The 22169-nt window shown below is 47.2% G+C and overlaps 2 protein-coding genes across 2 annotated transcripts; one reads left to right on the forward strand and one right to left on the reverse strand.

The window, feature by feature from the left end:
• Positions 1–4064: 4064 nt before the first annotated feature.
• DMRTC2 (DMRT like family C2) lies at positions 4065–7997 on the reverse strand. Its single transcript, XM_012461527.1, has 8 exons — positions 7774–7997; positions 7563–7690; positions 7218–7294; positions 6762–6942; positions 6492–6618; positions 5389–5449; positions 5059–5233; positions 4065–4177 (listed from the first exon to the last, which is right to left on the reverse strand). The coding sequence occupies exons 1-8, from the start codon at positions 7995–7997 to the stop codon at positions 4065–4067; spliced, it is 1086 nt and encodes a 361-aa protein (XP_012316950.1).
• Positions 7998–14330: 6333 nt separating this feature from the next.
• On the forward strand, positions 14331–16248 carry LYPD4 (LY6/PLAUR domain containing 4). Its single transcript, XM_012461531.2, is given in 4 exon segments — positions 14331–14406; positions 14592–14735; positions 15347–15639; positions 16015–16248. Coding segments are annotated over 4 exon segments (747 nt in total).
• The last annotated feature ends 5921 nt before the right edge of the window (positions 16249–22169 follow it).

The following is a 22169-nucleotide window of genomic DNA, read 5'->3' on the forward strand; positions in this document are numbered from 1 at the left end:
ACCTGCCCTGCTGACCTGTGTTCCATTTTCCCTCTCAGGGCTTGTCTTACCATTGAAAAAACAAAACAAAACAAAACTGAGATCCCCATTTGCCCATTTAAAGTGGTTGCTCTGGTTCATGGCGCGTCACATGCTCTAACAACAAATAGTTATAGACCAAGTCAGCTGAGGCTTAGAGTCAAGTCATTTGTCCAAGGTCACATAAGGCTAAAGCCTGAGCTGGGATTTGAAGCCACAACTGAAGATGCTCAAGCTCTTTCAATAACCTCTTTAAACACAGTTTTAAAAATGGTTTGGGGCTGCAGTGCCTACAAACAGTGGGATATTATTCAATGAGCTATCAAGCCATGAAAAGATATGGTGGTATGAAAAGCCTTGCCAGTCTGGGCACTGAAGGGGAGGTGAGCTGCAGAGAAATGAGAAGGGCCTGTGAAGAGGGGCCTGCTCTCCACTCCTTCCCCCAAACTCCATCACTCCTTTTCCTCCCCTTTTCATGCCGTCCTTTAACCCCAAATTATACTTTCTCTTTTACCCTTCTCAGCTGTGTGACCTTGGTGTACAGGGCACCCTTGGTCAGCGCCGAGTAGCAGAGTCTCAGCCATGGTGCATGTTGCAGTGCTTCCTTTCTCTGTGATTTTGTGCCCTTGGTCATCTGTCACTAGGAAAGCATGGCACATTGTCTTCGGCAGGTCTATTAAGGAGCAATCATATATCTAAGTAATAGCTAAGGAGAGGGAAGAAGGGTGTGAAGCCGACTTTAGTCTCTTGATGTCTCACAGTACCTGCTGAGAAGCGCTGCAGGTTTTACTACTCTGTAATCAGTTAGGGAGGAGAAGAAACCCACCTTCTCAAAATCCCAAACAAGAAAGAACAAGTTGTAATTGAATGTCATCACCATCAATCATCTTGAGTAAAACAAGAGGTGTAGGTAACATCAGGAAAAAGAATCAGTAATTCTTATAGGCGCATGCCTGTAATTCCAGCTACTCGGGAGACTGAGATCAAGCACATCCTTTGAGCCCTTCTAAAGGTGGGAATGGGAAGAGGGGTCTCCAGTCTTCACATCTTTGGAAGAGCTCAACAAGTTTTCATATGTATGGAATGGTTCAAGGAGAAGGACTTGACACCAGAGGACTAAGAAACAAATGCAAGTAAGATCTTATTGTTAATGGTATCATGAGTACAAAAATAAAAGACTTTCGCTAGGTACGATGGCTCACGCCTGTAATCGCAGCACTTTGGGAGGCCGAGGCAGGTGGATCACCTGAGGTCAGGAGTTCAAGACCAGCCTGATCAACATGGAGAAACCCCGTCTCTACTAACAATACAAAATTAGCCGGGCATGGTAGCGCATGCCTGTAATTCCAGCTCCTCGGGAGACTGAGACAGGAGAATCGCTTGAACACGGGAGGCGGAAGTTGTGGTGAGCCAAGATCATGCCATTGCACTCCAGCCTGAGCAACAAGAGGAAAACTCTATCTCAAAAAATAAATAAATAAATAAAATAAAAAACAGGCTGGGCGTGGTAGCTAATGCCTGTAATCCCAGCACTTTGGGAGGCTGAGGCGGGCAGATCACCTGAGGTCAGGAATTTGAGACCAGCCTGACCAACATGGAGAAACCCTGTCTCTACTAAAAATACAAAATTAGCTGGGCATGGTGGCACATGCTGTAATCCCAGCTACTTGGGAGGCTGAGGCAGAAGAATCGCTTAAATCCAGGAGGCGGAGGTTGCAGTGAACCGAGATCATGCCATTGCACTCCAGTATGGGCAACAAGAGTGAAACTCTGTCTCAAAATTCTCTGATGTTCCTGGTAAAGTAAAAAAAAAACTTTTTTGAAAAGCTCTTGACTTATATCTGTCTTTTGAAGTCTTGATTGGGGAAAGGAGTGGTGCATCTTTCACTCTCTGCTTTTATTTTTTTTTAAAGAGACAGGGTCTCACCATGTTGCTTAGCCTGGTCTCAAACTCCTAGGCTCAAATGATCTTCCTGCCTTGGCCTCCCAAAGTGCTGGAATTACAGGCGTGAGCCACCACACCCAGTCCAATGTTTTATAAACATTATTAACTAATTTGGAACCTGGCAAAGAGAAGGAACCCTTCTCTGACCTTTGTCTAGAAATGTTCCCCGAAACACTTGAGCAGTTACTTTACCTCTTGAAGCTTGTTTCTTCACTTGTAAAATGAGAACCATCATGTATAGCTTACAGGGTTGCTGTGAGGATATGGGAGTCAAATAGAGTGGGCACTCAGTAAATGGTAATGAGAGTTTCTTAACCTTTTATGGATCCTTCAAAACTTAGGCCGGATGCAGGGTGGCTAACACCTGTAATCCCAGCACTTTGGCAGGCCAAGGTGGGTGGATCACTTTGAGGTCAGGAGTTCAAGACTAGCCTGGCCAACATGGTGAAAACCTGTCTCTACTAAAAATACACAAATTAGCTGGGTGTGGTGGCGCGCACCTGTAATTCCAGCTTCTAGGAGGCTGAGGTGAGAGAATCACTTGAGCCCAGGGGGCAGAGGTTGCAGTGAGCTGAGATCATGCCATTGCACTTTAGCCTGGGTGATAGAGCGAAACCCTGTCTCAAACCCCCAAAACAAACAAACAAAAAACTTAGACACATGAACCTCCATAGTTGAGGAAACACCTCTTAGTGATGAAGACTAACTTGATTCTTCCTATTCTGGTTAGCCTCAATTTCCCCATGTGGAAAATATCATGTTAGATTAGTATCAGATTGGTATTCCATTGGCCAAAGCTGGCCTGAAGATAAGTTTTATTTGGCACGTATAGAATGTAAAGAAGAAAATGGAGCCAACATTTGAAAATTAAGATGTTTGGGCTGGGCAACGTGCTCACCCCTGTAATCCCAGCACTTTGGGAGGCTGAGGCAGGTGGATCACAAAGTCAAGAGATCGAGACCATCCTGGCCAACATGGTGAAACCCCGTCTCTACTAAAAATATAAAAATTAGCTGGGCATGGTGGCATGTGCCTGTGATCCCAGCTACTTGGGAGGCTGAGGCAGGAGAATCGCTTGAACCCAGGAGGTGGAGGTTGACAGTGAGCCGAGACTGCACCACTGCATTCCAGCCTGGTGACAGAGCAAGACTCTGTCTCAAAAAAAAAAAGAAAAGAAAAGAAAAGAAAAAGAAAATTAAGAAGTTTTGCATGGAAATCTAGTTTTCCAGTTTTTTTAAAAAAAATCAGAAGAGGCAGCAACACTGAGGTCACGTTCCTGCCTGGCAGCAGTCTGCTAGGGCCACAAGGAGGCTGCTCCTTAGGCACGGCACACATTCTCAGTTTGCCAGGGTCCATCTGGCCTTCTTTGCTCATTTATTTGAAATGCTCTGGTATGCATTTCAATTTGTAACCCCTCTAGACAGCAGGAAACTGTCTATGCCTGGCACAGAGCATCAGTGGATCCCCTTGTATTTCCCTATATAATTTTTTTATTTGGCCAAAGGAAAAAAAAATCCAAGTTTGTGTTTATCTATAGTAGGTACTAGAAAACTGATTTTCACTTTGAGAAGTGAACTGAACAAGTCCTTTCTGTCAGTCAGGATAGACTAGGTTAGGCTGTGGTAACAAACAATCCCCAAATCTCAGTGGCTTACAACAACAAAGGTTTATTTCTTGTTTACTCACACAAACCTAGACACAAAATGAAAGCACTCTCCTGTTTTCACAGGCATGGAGACAGACATGAGTGCATAGGTATGTATGGAATCATGGGATCCTGGGATGTAAACTCATGCAAACACATTTATAGATACTGGTCAGCTTAAAGAGCACAACTCTCCCTTTATTGGGGATTTCAACAGGTCCCAGGACCCAAGAAGGGTACAAGAATATCAAGAATATCCACCTTCAGCCAAGGAAATGCCCGCAATACAAAAGGAACTGAAAGCTAATGAAGCGCCTGAAAGCTTAAAAAAAAAAAAGGCCGAAGCTTGTACTACATTAAATTCCATGCATAAATCCCTAAGTAAAATACTAAATACACAGTGCCAGCAGGCTGTCACCTCCCTGCTACAGCAAGGCAGCCTCCATCTCCAGGTTTCTAGCTCAGGAGGGAGATGGACCCCCGACGGCCAATATGTAGAGCAACAGAAGGGGCTGGGCTGGGTGGAAGAGCGGGGCCAACAGGCTGGAATCCTCTTCCTCCAGCAGGAGCTGTAGGCAGGAAGGAAGGGGCAGGATCAGACCACATCCTTTTTTCCTCCTAGCAATCCCCTTTTTACTGCATCCAATTCAGGCCTCATCATTGTTCTCCTGGATTGTTTCACAGACCTCCTTGCTGATTTTCCCACCTCCGGTCTTGCCTCCTCCAAACCCTCCATCAAAGCCATCTACTTGTGCTTCTAAAGCTCATGGTCTCTGAATTTGTCCTTGCTTAGTTCAGAAACGTTCCCTGGCTCCCCTTCATGTACAGTTGCTGGTCTAGACACCTAAGCCCGGCAGGGTCTCCAGCATCAGAAGCCTCTCCAGCCTCCTTTCCCTCTGCTCTAGCAGTTCCTCCAGGCCAGTTTGTCCAATCCATTATTTGGAGAGGAGACTTCGCAGCTTTCCCTGTCTGTCCCCCTAGGTTGTTCTCACTCTTCAATCCTCCAGTCTTCTCCAGGTTTGTCACTAAGTCTTGTGAAGGCATCCAAGTTCCCCAACTAGAACAGAAGCTCCTTGAAGGCACTTATCAGACCTCCTCCCAGGCCAGACCCCACTCCAGACTTCAGCAGGCAGCCTGGGTCCAGAGACACAGCGTTGGGTTCTCTGCCACTGTCTCACTATATGCCTTTGGGCAAGTCTTTGCCTTTCTCAGGGCCCTACTTTCCTTGACATCAAGAAATTTGCTGTCTAGTACAAAACTGATAAAATTGATTTACTGAACAACTCTCAGCTGCAATCCCAGGGGCCAGTTTGAGGAGCCTGGGGGCCTGGGCCTGAGAATGTTCAACCTGCCGACCCCCTCATTTCCTTGGTTAGTCCCTATGTACTTCAGTGACCGCTGTTTCCCAACCATCCCTATCCCATCCTCTCGTTTCATGGAACACAATTACCTGGTGGGACACAGGGGTGAAGCAGGGAGATCCAGGCAGGGTTCGGGGGCACAAAAGGGGTCACACGAGGAGCCTGGGATGAATCTTTCAGCCCCACTAGGGCTTCAGCTGCCTCTTGCTGCAGCTGCCATTCTGAGGCGGCAGATATCCGAGCCAGGCAAGAGGCTCCAGAGGCCTGCAAGGGAAAGGAAGAGAAGCAGACTGGGAACCCCCACTTCTGCCCACCCTCTAAGTGTTCCTCAGCCCCTGGTTCCTTCACAGTCTCCTGCTTTTCCCTTCCCCAGACTCAACCTCCTTCCAGCATCCTAGATCCCACTTCTTTCCCAGGACCTGTGGCTGTAGCAGAAGAGGGTCTGGGGTGCTACAGGGCTGGAGTATCAGAGTTGAGTGTCTAGAAACAAGGAGAGAAGATGTCAGGGTGGTTAAACACATGAACAGACATGTACACATTGAAAGAGGGGCAGGATTTTGCCATATTTTGATCTGGGAATCTGAGAGCCTGCTGGGCCATTAAACTGTGTGGCTAAGTCCCCATTCCCTGTCTTGGCTTATTTTATTTTCAGTAAAGTAAAAATCCCTGCCAACTCTTTCCTCCCAGGGCTACTGTGAGGATTATGGGAAATCACCTGTGGTTTTTTTTTTTTTTTTTTTTTGACATAGGGTCTTGCTCTGTCACCCAGGCTGGAGTGCAGTGGTGGTGTGATCATAGCTCACCATAAGCTCAAACTCGTCAGCCTACGCCATCTTCCCACCTCAGCCTCCTGAGTAGCCAGGAAAACAGGTGTGCCCCACCATTCTGGGCTAAGTTTTAATTTTTCTGTAGAGACAGGGTCTCACTCTGTTGCTCAGGTGGTCTCAAACTCTTGGCCTCAAGTGATCCTCCCACCTCAGCCTCCCAAAGCATTGGGATTACAGGTGTGAGCCACCAGGCCACAGGTTTTTAAAAAACACCTAGCTGGGATTACTGTCCCTGCCCTACCAGAGTCTGGGTCCCCTTTCCCAGTTCCCCAATTCTCACAGAACTTGAAGGAGAGCTTGGCTCAGCTTTGGGGAGCTTTCCCTAATGGCCTCTGGCCCCTTTCCAGGGTCTCTGAGGCTCTCACCATCACTGCCCCCCATATCAGATTACCCCATCAAATCTGTTTAAGCAGATAAAATTGCTACTATTAAAGAGTCTGTGCTACGTCTAGTCCATACATTATTGCTAATTCTTACAACAACCAGAGAGGTAAGTAATAGTGTCTCCAATTTAGTGATAGAAAAACAGGCTCAGAGAGGTAAAGCTAATTGCCCAAAACATCACAGCTAGGAAATGGCAGTACTAGGAGAGCTCTGCCTTGCCTATTAGTCTGAGACCTTTTCTTCTTCAGTATCCACTGTGGTGTCCAGCACAGGCTTAGGCTTATGATACACATCCTTCTCCCCCTACTCACGTGAGGGGCTGGCTAGGGGGCCCTTGGGGCTCTCCAGAAAGAGGAGCTGTCAGTACTGGGTGAGATCCTGGGCAGGTGGTGAAGGGCCCATGAGTGGGCAGCTGGCGGGAGGTGCCAGGGTCAAAGCCTAATGAGAATAAGAGAATGCAGAGTGTATAGGGGTCAAGGTCACAGTTTCTTTCCTCCCTCTCCCCACCTGTGCCCTCTTCCTCCTCCTTTCCCAATATGTGGCAGATTGACACTGAAATATCTGTTGAATTATCATCGTACCAGGAAAGAGAGGCAGAGAGACAGCCGGATCTTGATACAGCAAGCGGCATGCCACTGGTGATGGCATGGAGAGGCCTGGAGGCAGCCAGTGTCCAGGGACCCAGGGGCCAGGAGGCACTGGAGTCCAGGAAAAGGGCAAGGCTTCCAAGGGACGGCTGAGTAGCAGAGGCCCACAGGAGTTCTCCTGCAGGGGCAAAGGGCACAGGACTGGAGTTGGGTACTAGGCTGGAGAAGGAGTGGGCTTATTCTGGGATGTGGGCAGAACCCCAAAACTTTAGAGCTGGGAGGGCCTTAAAGTCCCATCCCCTCATTTTGCTTAGAGAAGAGCAGTGATTTGACCAGATTATATAGCAAACCAGGGCTGGGACTAGAACCCAGGTGTTGAGGGCACAGAAGAAAGGGTCTGGGTAGGAACTAGGGTGGGGGGCACTTTCTCAGGCCCCAGCCTCTCCTTACCTTCCCAGGGGGTGTCAGTGCCAGCGGGACTGCCCCACGGGGTGTCTGAGGCTGGGGTGCTATGTTCTCTTTTCCAGCTATGAAGGACCAGGGAGAGCTCTAGTGAGCCCTTTCTCCTGACCCCTATCCTACCCCAACCCCAGACAGTTCTCATCTCCCCCTCCAGCTCATTTTTGACCCACAGAATTTGCTGCATTCTCCCAACACTGAGACAGCCGAGGCCGAGGGAGTAGAAACCCTTAGTTCAAGGTCGCACACCAATTCAGCGGCAGGGCTGGGCCTCTTTTTCCCACATCTGCTTGCTATACTAAAACCCCTGCCCCATCGCTGGTCAAAGACACTCACAGGGGACCTTTCTGATGCGTCTGGGAGTTTTGGAAGAGGCTTCCCCTCCCCTCATCAGGCGCTTCTTCAGCTGGGCCTCCTGCTGCCTACGCAAGGCCACTTGGGCAGCCATGATCCTGCGGCGCTCCCTAAAAGTGGGGAGTTGTGAGTCAAAGGTCAGCGACTCTTTGGACGAGGCCCAACCTCCTCCCCTCCCAGACCTCATACTCACAGGATGAGGACACATTTGTGACACTCGCAAGCCTGGAAGAGGCAGAGGCGCTTGTGGCCCTTGAGCTGGGCGGTGATGCCGTGGTTGCGGCAGCGGGCGCAGGTTGGAGAACGACTCATGGCTCTCCTGGGGATCAGCTCTGTGTCCTGGGGTTCTCTGGTCTCATCCCGGAGGGCAGAGTCTGAGGGGCAATGGTGGCCAGCAGGCATGTCACTGGGTTCCATGGATCTAGGGGCAGGAGTGGAGGGTCAGCATGACCAGGTGGGCCCACCCCTAACAAACATCCTGCCCTGGGGACCACATCTGCAGGATTCCATCTTGCCCCTCTTTTGACCTCCCTTCTCCAATCCTGCCTTCTTCCCTGGTTTCCTCCCCTCTTTACCCCATGACCTTTCTCAGGTATCTTCCTTCCTGAGAAACCCCTCTCCTCTTCCTCTTCAGTGTTCTTTCTTTCTTTCTTTTTTGGAGATGGAGTCTTGCTCTGTCTCCCAGGCTGGAGTGCAGTGGCATGATCTTGGCCCTTCACAAGCACCCTATTCCATCCCAACAGTGCTCACCCTACCCTCATGTATTTATCCAGTGCCTACTGATAGTTTTATGCCCCTTTCAATTCTTAGTTCAATTTCAATTCTTAGTCTCATCTATGCCCTGCAAGGCAACTGCCTCCTTCTATTCCTTCAGTATTATTTTGTTCTTGTACCCCTTGAAATCAGAACCCTCTCTTGCACCCCCAATAATTACATTATTCTCATGTATTCCCTGCTCCACTTTCTTTTTATTGACAGGGTCTCGCTCTGTCGCCCAGGCTGGAGTGCAGTGGCATGATCACGACTCATTGCAGCCTCCACCTCCTGAGTTCAAGCAATCTTCCCGCTGCAGCCCCCCGAGTAACTGGGACCACAGGCTGGAGCCACTGCGCTCAGCTTCCCTGTCCCACTTTCTTTTTCTTTTTCTTTTATCCCTCCCTCCCTCCCTCCCTCCTTCCTTCCTGCCCTTTCTCTCTCTCTCTCTGGCTTTCCTTTTTTGACATGGAGTCTTGCTCTTCAGCCCAGGCGGGAGTGCAGTGGCGTGATCCCAGCTCACTGCAACCTCCGCCTCCTGGGTTCAAGTGATTCTCCTGCCTCAGCCTTTCGAGTAGCTGGGATTACAAGCACCCGCCACCACGCCCAGCTAATTTTTGTATTTTTAGTAGAGACAGGGTTTCACTCTGTTGGCCAGGCTGGTTTCAAACTCCTGACCTCAAGGGACCTGCCCGCCTTGGCCTCCCAAAGTGCTGGGATCACAAGTGTGAGCCGCCGTGCCCGCCACCTGCCCCACTTTCAAGTTATTTTCCTTCACTCCTTCATTCATTCCACAAATGGTTACTGAGCCCCTGCCATGTGCTAAGCCCTGATCTGGGCCAAAAGCCCTCTCCTCGGGGCACTAATGTCTCTCTTGCGCCCACATGTTGTTCAGGATTTTGTGTAAACCCGTGCAGTCTCTGTGCCCAATGCTTCCTGCTCCTGTGCCCACTCCCCACAATTAATTTCATGCATTTTCCCCTCCCTCCTTCCTGCGCCCCAGGGAGCGAGCGGGGCACGGGGAACACGCCAATGGGCCCGCGAGGCAGGGAAGGGGATGGGGGCGCGAGGGGGAGGCGAGGGGCACGAGGGGGAGGTGAGGGGATGCTCTGGGGTGGGAGTCTAGGGAAGAAGGAGGAGGACGGAAAGGGAGGAGGGGCCGTGTTCGCGCAGCCAGTTCACGGTTACCACCGCCTCCAGTGGAGTCAGCTTCCTGACTCCACTGCGCTCAGCTTCAGATTCAGTCAAGAAGATGCCTAAGGGCACCACGGAAAAGCGGCCAGAGGAACGGCCAAGCTCGCGCGGCTTTTCCCCCCGCGCTGTCTCACGAGGACCAATGAGCTTCAAGCATCGTCTCTCTCTGCCAACGCGGGCGACCAATGCGGTTTGAGATCCTGCACTGATGTCCTGCCCGCTTCCTTTCTGCTAGCGTCTAGACGCGCGAGACTATCAGTCCAGCCAACAGCGCTTCGAGATGAGTCTCGTGCCACCCCTGCCCCTCCCTCCGCGTGTCCTGCCTGCCCAGACTGCCTTTCTCCTTTGGAGGCAAGTGGCCAATGGGGCGTCGAGTGCTGCCTCCCGGACCGAGGCTGGGCCCGCCCCCGAGGAACAGTCCGCCTGGCCCCGCCCCCGGGGCGTTGACCAAGCACGGTCTGCGCACGCGCAGCCTCGCTTCTGGCCTGCCTTTGCCTTCTACCTAGACTTCGCCGTTGCTGCGTGGACGCCCGCGTTTTCTATTGCTTCTCTCCCGGTGCCACAGCTCCCGAGCTACCCTTCTTTTATGCGTTCTCCCTAAGCCCTGTGATTTCCCCGTTTGCTTACCGGGCCCTTCCTCCTCAGATTGCGCCCGTTTCCCTGTGTCGCCTCCTGTCGTCCTATGGGTTGTGATTTTCCCAATCTCTGATTTTTCCGTTTCTCTCGGACCCTATCTCTCTTCGGACCCACTTTCTCCCCGTGCTTCATTCCCTGATAGTTGGGCCCTTCCCCCTTCCTTCGCTACCCGGGACACCTCCAGTTTTTCTGAATTTCTCGCTGGCTCCGCCCTCCTTTTTAATCTCCCCCAAGATTTCACCCCTCTGGGGGCGACTCTGTGTAATCGTCGCCTTCTCTGGGTATCTCCGTGAGCTTCATCTCGCGCCATCCCCCCATCTTCTCTGCCGTGGACCTTTTTCTCTGTGCGTCTCGCTCTGTGTCCTTTTCTCTTCCCCCGTCTGAGATTGACTCCTCTTCCCCCTGAGAGCCCCGCTTTTGTGCCCCACTCCTCATTTTCCTATGCCTCCTTCTCTCTGCTGGTCATCTGTCTCCCTGCAAGGTTCCATTCCATCAATTTGTTTGTCTTTTGTAGGGGTGGCATCCCTCTGACTGCTCCATCCTTTTTTTTTTTCCCCTTGAGGATTGAGGATTTCATTTCAGTCTTTTCTGGTTGCGTCTCCACTCGTACTCAGCTTGTTGTGTCCTGTCGTTCTGCATCTCAGACTGACGTGTGCCATCTTCTCTGATTGGCCTAATCCCCCCCGCCCCCGTGAGATCCTTTGTCAAACTTCGTTTCTCTTTCCTGTGTCCCAAATTTCTGCGGGTCTTAGCACCTTTGTTGGCCACAGATTTCTGGGTTACAGAGCACGTGTGTCTGGGCATTGCAGACAGAAAAGGGTGGCCAACGTGACCTCTAGCTGGACTGCTGGGCAGGGGAGCTGTCCTAGATAAAATTGGAAAGGTTGGGTGGCGTTGATCTGGGGTGAGGTCAGGTTGGGGGAGGCTTGTAGGCTAAAGAGGTTGAATTTGATCCTTTAGGTAGTGGAGAGAGAGTGAGAGGAAGTGTGTGTGGGAGGGAGGGATGGTGGTGGAGGAACAGGGTAACCGACATTTACAAAGAGCTTAGCCTTTGCCTAACACTTGCGGTAATAATTTTATTGATCTTCACAATGACCTTATGAGATGTATTATACTCCATTTTATAAATGAGGTAGTGCGCTCAGAGTTCAACAAATTGGACAGCTGGTAAGTGAAGGTGTAAAGATTCCAACCTGGGTCTCTGAGGCCAAGGTCTATGATCTTTATAGCCCCTCCTACACTGTTATAGTTATTTCCACCAATTCCCCTCTTTCATTCCCTAACCTTCTCATAGGCAGTTCTCATTCTAAGGTGGTTAATATGTATCTTTTGGTTTGTGTGTGTGTATTCTCACAGGATACGTGTAGTGTTTTCTGTTTAAGTTTTTTTTTTTTTTTTTTTTTTTAGCGATGGGGTTTTGCCATGTTGACCAGGCTGGTCTGGTCTGGAACTCCTGGCCTCAAATGATCTGTCTGCCTCAGCCTTCCAAAGCGCTGGGATTACAGGCGTAAGCCACCATGCCTGACCTGTGAGTTTTTAATTTATGCAAGTGATATTATGCTATTTACTATTTAAAATAATTGGCACTGTGCTTTTATGATCTATCCATGTATACATTCTGTCATTGTGTGTACATGTTTTTTTTTTTTTTCTTTTTGGAGTCAGAGTTTCGCCCTTACTGCCCAGGCTGGCGTGCAATGGTGCGATCTCGGCTCACTGCAACCTCTGCCTCCCAAGTTCAAACAATTCTTCTGTCTCAGACTCCTGAGTAGCTGGTATTCAGGTGCCCACCACCACACTTGGCTAATTTTTGTATTTTTAGTAGAGATGAGGTTTCGCCATGTTGACCAGGCTTGTCTTGAACTCCTGACCTCAGGTGTTCTGCCCTCCTTGGCCTCTCGAAGTGCTGGGATTACAGGCGTGAGCCACTGCACCCTGCCTCACATCCTGTGTACATCTAATCAGCTGCTTCCTACTCCTGTATGATATTCCATAGTGAACATCCCCAGCATGTTTTGCATTCACTTGGTCTCAGAGAGGGAAGCTCCCATTGTCTCAACTTAACCATCACCACAGTAATGCTGCATTCGCTGGACACAGCAGCTCATGCCTGTAATCCCAGCACTTTGGGAGGCCAAGGCAGGCGGATCACTTGTGCTCAGGAGTTCGAGACCAGCCTGGGCAGTATTTCACAACCGATCTTTACAAAAAATACAAAAACTTAGCTGGGTATGATGGTTCATGCCTGTGGTCCCAGTCACTCGGGAGGCTGAGGCAGGGGGTCACTTGAGCCCTGGAGTTTGAGTCTGCCATGAGCTGTGATCGTGCCACCAGCAAAAACAAAAACAAAACAAATGAACAAAAAACCCATCTGATGTCTGTACTTCCTGTTTCTCATTCTGTATTTTATTGCATCTTCTTTTTTTAGAGACAAAGTCTTACTCTGTTACTCAGGTTGGAGTATAGTGGCGTGATCATGGCTTATTGTAACCTTGAACTCCTAGGCTCAAGTGATCCTCTGATATTAGCCTCCTGAGTAGCTGGGATTACAGGCACCTCCACACTTGGCTAATTTTTAAACCTTTTTTTTTTTTTGGTATAGACAGGGTGTTGCCCAGGCTGGTCTCAAACTGCTGACCTTGAGCGATCCTCTTGGCTCAGCCTCCCAAAGCACTGGGATTAGAGGCACGAGCCACTGTGCCAGCCTGCCTCTACTTCCTTTACTCCCTTGATCAGATTTGCCAGATAACTAACTCAATCTTTTCAAAGAATGGATCTTTTTTTGTAAAAATGTTTGTTGTTGTTTACTATTTCATTGATTTCTGCTATCATCCTTATTTCCATTCTTTTTTTGGGGTAGGAGAGATTTGCTTTGTTGTTCCTTATACAATTTCTTGAACTAAATCTTGAACATATCTATTTTTTAATGCTTCATATTTCCTGATACATGGATTTAAAAGTATAAATTTACTTCTACATACTGCTTTAGCTGTGTCTTCAAATTTTGATTTGATTTAAAGAACGCTTTAATTTTGAAATGACTGTTCGCTCACAGGAAGTTGCAAAAGTGGTATATAGAGTCCTTTGAATCCTTCCTCCTTCTTCCCCATGGGGACATCTTATATCACCATAGTATATGAGCAGGAAGTTGACATTTGCACAATACTCTTTGTACAGTCATGGCTCACTGCAGCCTCTGTCTCTGGGACTCAAGCGGTCCTCCTCCATGGTGCATGCCACCATGCCTGGCCAATTTTTCTATTTTTTGTCATGATACCCGGGCTGGTGTATAATACTATGACCTAGACTTCAGACCTTATTCAATTTTCAGTAGATTTTACATGCACTTACGTGTGTATGTCTGTGTCTGTGTGTGAATGTGTGTGTTTGTAGTATGTTTATTATTTTTCAGTTCTAAATACTTTTTTTTTCTTGAGATGGAATCTCTCTCTGCTGCCTAGGCTGGAGTGCAGTGGTGTGATCTTGGTTCACTGCAACCTCTACCTCCTGGGTTCAAGTGATTCGTGCCTCAGCCTCCCAAGTAGCTGGGACTATAGACTCGTGCCACCATCCCTGGCTAATTTATATTTTTAGTAGAGATGGGTTTTACCATGTTGGCCAGGCTGATCTTGAACTCCTGACCTCAGGTGATCCACCTACCTTAGCCTCCCAAAGTGATGGGATTACAGGCATAAGCCACCACTCCCAATCTTTAAATACTTTTAAATTTCCTTATCGAACCGAGGGTTATTTAGTGATATGTTAACTTACACACACACACACACACACACACACACACACACACACACACACACGAGAACAGCCTGCATATCAATGATCCTCTGGATAAGCCAGGATTCGCTGCTCAGCACCTTGTCTAACAGGAAGACCTAAATGAGAGAGTGAGAGTCCTGCTTTGAGAAGCTAACATGGTGGGTGGTGGAAGTTAAACTGGAGGGCAAATAGTGGAGATGGGAAGACCTGTGACCCAGAAGGTCTGAGGGAGCCTATGTCCCAGAAACTGACGCAATCAACTTTCTGTTCCAGAAACAGTGACCCAGAGACAGGTGGACAAAGAATTCGGGGACTGACAGGAACTGGGCTTGGGATCCAGACTGAAACTGGTTCCAGACTAACCTCTAGCACTCAGGACCCAGACCCAGGACCATGGGACCCCAGCATTTGAGACCTGTGCAGCTGTTCTGGCTCCTAGGGACCATCTCTACTCTGCCTCATATGTCTTGTGGGGCTGGATGCTCTAAGACCCAGAAAGGTGGGAGGCTGGATTCATGTCGCTAGTAGAAGGAGGGCTGGGTATCTAGGTTTCGTGGGGGACAGGGTCTGTGGGGGCTGAACTCTTGGGTAGTAGTTCAAGGGCTCAGAAGGTGATGTGAGGGGCCAATGACTGGGAGAGCATTTTCTTTTTAGGGGCTGGAGCTCTTTTGTGCTATGAAGCAACATCGTCAAGGTTCAGAGCTGTTGCCTTCTATAACTGGAAGTGGCTTCTGATGAGGAACATGGTGTGTAAGCTGAAAGAGGGCTGCGAGGAGACGCTGGTGTTCATCGAGACAGGTGAAGCAGGCTGGGTTTCATCCGTTTTCTTCTGCTTGCTCTTCTGAGCCCCAGCTCCACTCCCAGCACCCAGGGACTCTAGATTGGAATTCCAGATAGTTACCTCATATATATATATATACACACACACACACACACACACACCTACATATATTAAAAAATTTTTTTGAGATGGGAGCTTTCACTGTGTTGCCCAGGCTGGTCTTGAACTCCTGAGCTCAAGTAAACCGCCCGCCTTGGCCTCCCAGAGTGCTAGGAATACAGGCGTGAGACACCGTGCCTGGCCATCATTACATGTTTTGGATGTCAGGACACTAGCAGGAGAGTGGGGTGGGCTGGATAAGTGGGTAGAATGGAGGTCGGCAGATCCCTGGAGGAGGGGCACAAGGGAGAGAGGAGCTGTGTGGGGGATCCTACAGGGGAAGAATGAGGAGATTCGGATGGAGACCCCAGGATCTGAGTCCTATGCAGCTGCATTGAGTGGACACAGGGGTTGGGGAGGGAGGCAAAGATAGTGACAGGCAGGGTGGGTGCCGAAAGAGCTGGGGGAAGGGGGACTCTGGGTGAGGCCAGTGACACTGATCAGAACTCGCTCATCCTCTGCTCCTTAGGGACCTCAAGGGGAGTTGTGGGTTTTAAAGGCTGCAGCCCATCTCTGTCTTACCCTGCACAAGTCTCCTACCTTGTGTCCCCACCCGGAGTGTCCATTGCCTCCTACAGTCGCGTCTGCCGGTCTTATCTCTGCAACAACCTCACCAATTTGGAGCCTTTTGTGAAACTCAGGGCCAGCGCTCCTAAGTCTGCATCGCATAGTTGCCCAACCCGTGTGGGCGAGCACTTGAAGGAGTGCCTCCCTAATTTTGTCAACACCAGTTCTTGCCCCTTGACTGCCTCTAAACCAGGTGTTCTGGTTTGTGAGGGACATCTAGGAAAAGGGGAGGGCTTTTTTTTTTTTTTTTTTTTTGGAGACAGAGTCTTGCTCTGTTGCCCAGGCTGCAGTGCAGTGATGTGATCTCAGCTCACTGCAACCGCTCCTCCCGGGTTCAAGTGATTCTCATACCTCAGCCTCCCAAGTAGCTGGGATTATAGGCGTGTATCACCATGCCTGTCTAATTTTTGTATTTTTAATGGAGATGGGGTTTTGCCATGTTGGCCAGGCCGGTCTCGAACTCCTGGCCTAAAGCCCTCAAGTGATCCACCTGCCTCAGCCTCCCAAAGTGCTGGGATTACAGATGTGAGCCACCACGCCTGGCTGAAGGCAGGGCTTGAGTCTTGAAAGTGTTTCTGACACCTCCCTCTCTTCCTTACAGGGTTTCTCAATACCACCTTCCTCCTCATGAGCTGTGCTCGTGAATATAAACAGCTCTTAGCAGATTTTCATCATATTGGGAGCATCAAAGTGACTGAGGTCCTCAACATCTTAGAGAAGTCTCAGATTGTTGGTGCAGGGTCCTCCAGGCAAGGTCCTGCTTGGGGTGTCCTCTTAGGCCTCCTGTTTGTCTTCAGGGACTGACCATCTAGCTGCACCAGACAAACACCCAGACCCTTTCACATAACAAATAAAATAGCAGAGTTCTCTTTTGGCTTTATCCTATGGTCCGTGAGAGCGCAGAGGCGAGGAAGGTGTGAGGAGGGCCAAGCATGTCCAGGGAAGTGGGGACCCAGGGGAAGAGGTTCCTGGCAAAGTGACAGTGTCCTGCCCAGCAGCTGGGGGAGCTGAGACACTCCTTTTCTCCTTCCCCTTCCTCTGGAGGCTTTGGCTCTAGCCTGGGTTCAGCTACTGATCAGGGTCTGATTTCTGAGACCCTGGCCAAACCTCTTCCTTTTTCTGGGCCTCAGTTTCCTCCTCTCTAAAAGGAAGGGTCTTATGAGTTAGAGCATAGTCTCATCAGGGCAATTCTTTTTTTTCCTTTTTTTGAGATGGGGGGGGTCTCACTATGTTACCCAGTTTGATCTCAAACCTTGGCCTCAAGTGATCCTCCTGCCTCAGCCTCCCTAATAGCTGGGATTTCACATGGGAGCTACTGCGTTTGGCCACCAGGGTGATTATTATGTGGGATTACTTACTGAGTATCTACTATGTATGTCAGATACTGTGCTAGCATCTGTGCTAGTGTTTTATACATGGTATCATTTAATCCTCACAAGACCTCAGTGAGGCAACTTTTATCTCAATTTTGCAAAGAAGAAACTGGCTCTAGGAGGTGAAACCTGCTCAAACTAGCATCTTCCTTACCTCTGCAGATTTCTGTCCCAGTTGAGGGAATTTCATTGAGAGATTTGGAGACCTGAGCTATTTTATCTGCTCAGTAGTTTTTTTTTTGTAAGTTGGCAAATAAGGAAGACAGAGGAAAGAGCCCATGGTTTTAGTTTTGGTTTTGTGATTTTGAGACAGGGTCTCACTCTGTTGTCTGGGTTGGAGTGCAGTGGCACGATCACGTCTCACTGTAGCCTTTTGACTTCCCTTGTGCAGCCCAGAATTTTTATCAGTGATTTCTGCAGAAATTTCATGATTGATCATCTCAATCTTACATAAACTCTTCCATAGGGAAGAAAAAGGACTATTTCCCCACCTCATTCTATTAGGTTAGTATAGACTTGACGTTGAAGCCAGAACAAAAAAGGCACAAAAGAGGAAATTATCAGGCCAATCACATTCATGAACAGAAGTGCATAAAAACCCTAAACAAGGTATTCATTAGCAAATCAAATCAACAGTATATTAAAAAATGAAACACTAGGACTAGGTTTTGTTTGTTCCGGGAAAACCAAAGGTGATTTACACTGGAAATTTGTAAGTGGAAGGGGGCATGAGGGAGCTTCTAGGGTGCTAGGAAGGTTTTGTTTAGTGATCTAGCTACTATTTACATGAGCATGTTCAATTTTTGAAAAGGCATCAAAACAATATGTTTCTAATTTATGCACTTTTCTATATGTAAGTAATGTATCAATTTTTAAAGTATTTTAAAGTATATATTACTGCCATATTAAGAGAATAAAGGGAAAACTCATGACTATCTCAATAGATGCAGAAAAATCAGGTAATAATATTTCCTGGGCTGGGTGTGATGACTAATGTCTGTAATTCCAGCATCTGTGGAGGCTGAGGCAGGAGGATTGCTTGAGGCCAGAAGTTTGATAACAGTCTGGGCAACATAGCAAGACCCTGTCTCTACAAAAAAATTCCAAAAAAAAAAAATCACCTAATAACATTTGCCATCCGTTTTTAAAATATATTACAGTAGGATAGAAGAGAACTTCTTCACTCTGCTAAAGCATATATATACGCCAAGCCCAAAAAAGCAAGCAAGCAAACAACAACATAAATCACTGTTGACTGGGCGTGGTGGCTCACACCTGTAATCCCTACACTTTGGGAGGCCAAGGCGGGCAGATCACGAGGTCAGGAGTTCAAGACCAGCCTGGCCAAGACGGTGAAACCCCGTCTCTTAAAAATACAAAAATTAGCCAGTCATGGTGGCACGTGCTTGTAATCCCAGTTACTCGGGAGGCTGAGGCAGGAGAATTGCTTGAACCAGGACCTGGGAGGTGGAGGTTGCAGTGAGCCAAGGTCTTGCCACTGCACTCTAGCCTGGGCTACAGAGTGAGACTCTGTCTCAAAAAAAATCATTGTTAATAGGAAAATGGCAGCATTCCACTGAAAATCGAGAATAATCGAAGAGGGCCAGGCACAATGGTTCACGCTTGTAATCCCAACACTTTGGGAGGCTGAGGTGAGTGGATCATTTAAGGTCAGAAGTTCAAGACATGCCTGTCCAACATGACGAAACCCCATCTCCACTATATATATATATACACACATATACACACACACACAAACACACACACATATATATACTCATATATATAATACTAGTAGTAATAAAAAAGTAAAATATAAAAGGTAATATATAAATATTAATATATATTAGTATTATACTCATATGAGCATATATACACATAATTTGTCATAGTTAACAATTTGTCATGTGAATATATATACACACTAATGTGTATATTAGTGTATATATATTAATGTATATGTGTGTGCAACATATGTGTATATATGTACTCATATAAGAGTGTGTGTGTGTATATATATATACACACTAATGACAAATTTTGTTATATCTATGTGATCTACTCTTTCACCCACTGGGTTAAATATCAAAAATCATATAATTTTGTTTGTAAACATGTAAGACTCACCCTTTCAATTAAAATCTATAGCATGATGCTCTTCCCCACAATCTGCCAAACTCCAAGTGTACAGAAAATTTCCCCCTGACTCATGGTTTCTATACTGAAAAAAGTGAGCTGGAGATGGACAAATAGCCTCCCCACTATCTTGGGTTTCCTGACAGGAAACTGTCCCTATCTCAACCCACAGGAAGCATAGAGAGTGCTTAGAGGGAGAAATAGCCCTGTGGATAGGCAGAGACAGGGGTCAGGAGTCTGCAGTGCCATCTCCAGTTCTGGAAACTCTGCTCTGCAATGTGGCTAAAGGAGACACCAATTATGAGTGGCTTTTCAGCAGCACCATGCTATAGCAGGTTCCTTCTGCAGCTCCCCTGAGCACGAACCTCTGATCCAGCCTTCCCACACTACCAGGATATCCCCTTTGGGACTTCTTTCATTTGTTGAGGCTGCAGTGAGCCATGATCATGCCACTGCACTACAACCTAGGCAACAGAGTGAGACCTTGTCTCAAAAAAACAAAACAAAACAAAAAACAAAAAAGAGATCTTGGAACTGAGAAATACATTTGCTGAACTGAAAACTTTATTAAAATCTCTCAACAGCAGAATAGATCAAGCAGAGAAAAGAATCAGTAAGCTCAAACACAGGCTCTTTGAAAATACACAGAGGATGGCCAGGCGTGGTGGCTCTCACCTGTAATCCCAGCACTTTGGGAGGCCGAGGTGGGCGGATCACGAGGCCGAGAGATTAAGACTATCCTGGTGAAACCCTGTCTCTACTAAAGTACATGGTGAAACTTCGTCTCTACTAAAAATACAAAAATTAGCTGGACATGGTGGTGCCCACCTGTAGTCCTAGCTACTTGGGAGGCTGAGGCAGGAGAATCGCTTGAACCTGGGAGGCAGAGGTTTCAGTGAGCTGATATTGTGCCATTGCACTTTGGCCTGATGACAGAGCAAGATTCCATCTCAAAAAAAAAAAAAAAAAAGAATGAAAAAGAATGATGATTGATCACCTACAAGATATAGAAAATTATCTCCAAAGACCAAATCTGGGTGGGTGCGGTGGCACATGCCTGTAATCCCAGAAATTTGGGAGGCTGAGGCAGGTAGATCACTTGAGGTCAGGACTTCGAGGCTAGCCTGGCCAACATGGTGAAACCCTGTCTCTACTAAAAATACAAAAAAAATTAGTTGCAGTGAGCAGAGATCACGCCACTGCACTGCAGCCTGGGTGACAGAGTGAGACTCTGTCTCAAAATAAAACAAAAACCCCAATTTAAAAATTATTGGTGTCTAAGAGGGAGTTGGGGAAGAGCAAAGGGTAGAAAGCTTATTCAAAGAGATAAAACAGAAAACTTTCAAAACTAGAAAAAGATAAATATCCAGATACAAGAAGGTCAGAGAACACCAAACAGATTTGACACAAATCTGACTACCCTAAGGCATTTAATAAACTTGCAGAGTTCAAGGACAAAGAGAATCTTAAAAGCAGCAAGAGAAAATAAGCAAATAATATATAAAGGAGTTCCAATTTGTTTGGTAAAGACTTCTTTTTTTGTGTATGATGGAGTTTCGCTTTTGTTGCCTAGGCTGGAGTGCAATGGTACCATCTCAGCTCACTGCAACCTCCGCCTCCTGGGTTCAAGCAATTTTTATGCCTCAGCCTCCTGAGTAGCTGGGATTACAGGTGCACACCACCATGCCCAGCTAATTTTTTGTATTTTTAGTAGAAACGTGGTTTCACTATGTTAGTCAGGATTGTCTCAAACTCCTGACCTTAGGCGATCCACTGGCCTTAGCCTCCCAAAGTGCTGGAATTATAGATGTGAGCCACCGGGCCCAGCCAAGCAACAGACTTCTTAATGGAAATCATACAGGCCAGGTGGGAGTGGGATGGCATTTTCAAAGTGCTGAAGGAAAAAAATCTCCGCTCTTCAAGAATACTGTATCCAGCAAAGCCATCCTATAAATATGAAGGAGAGAGAAAGTTTCTTCCAGACAAACAACACTGAGAAAATTCACCACCAGCAGACTCGTCTTACAAGAAATGCTGAAGAGGTTCTTCAGCTGGAAAGAAAAAACACTAACAGGTAAAAAGAAAACAAAGGTTTAAAAATCACTGATAAAATTAAGTACATGAATGTGTACTCTAAACTATAACTGTGGTGTAAAGTCCACTTATAACTCCAGTATGAAGCCCAAAAGACAAAAATATCAAGAACAGTAATAGCTACAGCAACCTGTTAAGAGGTAGGCAATATAAAAACATGTAAATTGAGACAACGTAAAGTCAAAATGCAGTAGGTGGGGGAAGGAGTTAAAGTGTAGAGTTTTTTCCAAGTTTCTTTGTTTTTGTTCTTTATGATCTAAGATAAATTGTCATCTCCTTAAGCCAACTTGTTATAATCTCCATAAGTTGTTTTTTGTAAAGCTCAAGGTAATCATATTGCCAAAACCTATAATATATTCACTTAAAAATAAATGAATTAAAACATGCTGAGAGAGAAAATCACTTAACTACCAAGGAAGACAATAGGAAATAAAGAAAAAGAAGAGAGGAGTTACAAAACCACCAGAAAACAAGCAACAAAACTGCAGCAGTAATCAATAATCACGGGAATGTTAATGGATACAATTCTCCATTTAAAAGACACAGACTGGCTAAAGGGATAAAGAAACAAGACCCAACTACATACTGTCTGCAACACGCCCACTTCACCTATAAAGACACACGTAGACTAAAAGTGAAGGGATGGAAAAAAATTCCGTGCAAGTGGAAACGAAAAAAAAGCAGGAGTAGCTATATTTATTTTTATTTTTTAAACATTTTATTTATTTATTTTAATTCTGGGGTACATGTGCAGATCTTGCAGGATTGTTACATAGGTATACACATGCCATGGTGGTTTGCTGCCTCCACCCGCCGCCCGCCCCCCGTCACCTACGTTAGGTATTTCTCCTAATGTTATCCCTCCCCAATCTCCCCACCCCCTGCTATCCATCCCCTAGCCCCCAACCCCCTAATATTTATTTATTTGTTTTTGAGATGGAGTCTCGCTCTGTCACCCAGGCTGGTGTGCAATGGCACAGTCATGGTCCACTGCAACCTCCACCTCCGGGGTTCAAGTAATTCTCCTGCCTCAGCCTCCCGAGTAGCTGGGACTACAGGCACATGCCACCACACCCAGCTAATTTTTTTATTTTTAGTGGGGGTGGGGTTTCACCGTGTTAG

This window comes from Aotus nancymaae, unplaced genomic scaffold (assembly GCF_030222135.1).
Source record: "Aotus nancymaae isolate 86718 unplaced genomic scaffold, 86718_ANA_hifiasm-v0.15.2.pri h1tg000028l, whole genome shotgun sequence".
Lineage (NCBI taxonomy): Eukaryota > Metazoa > Chordata > Mammalia > Primates > Aotidae > Aotus > Aotus nancymaae.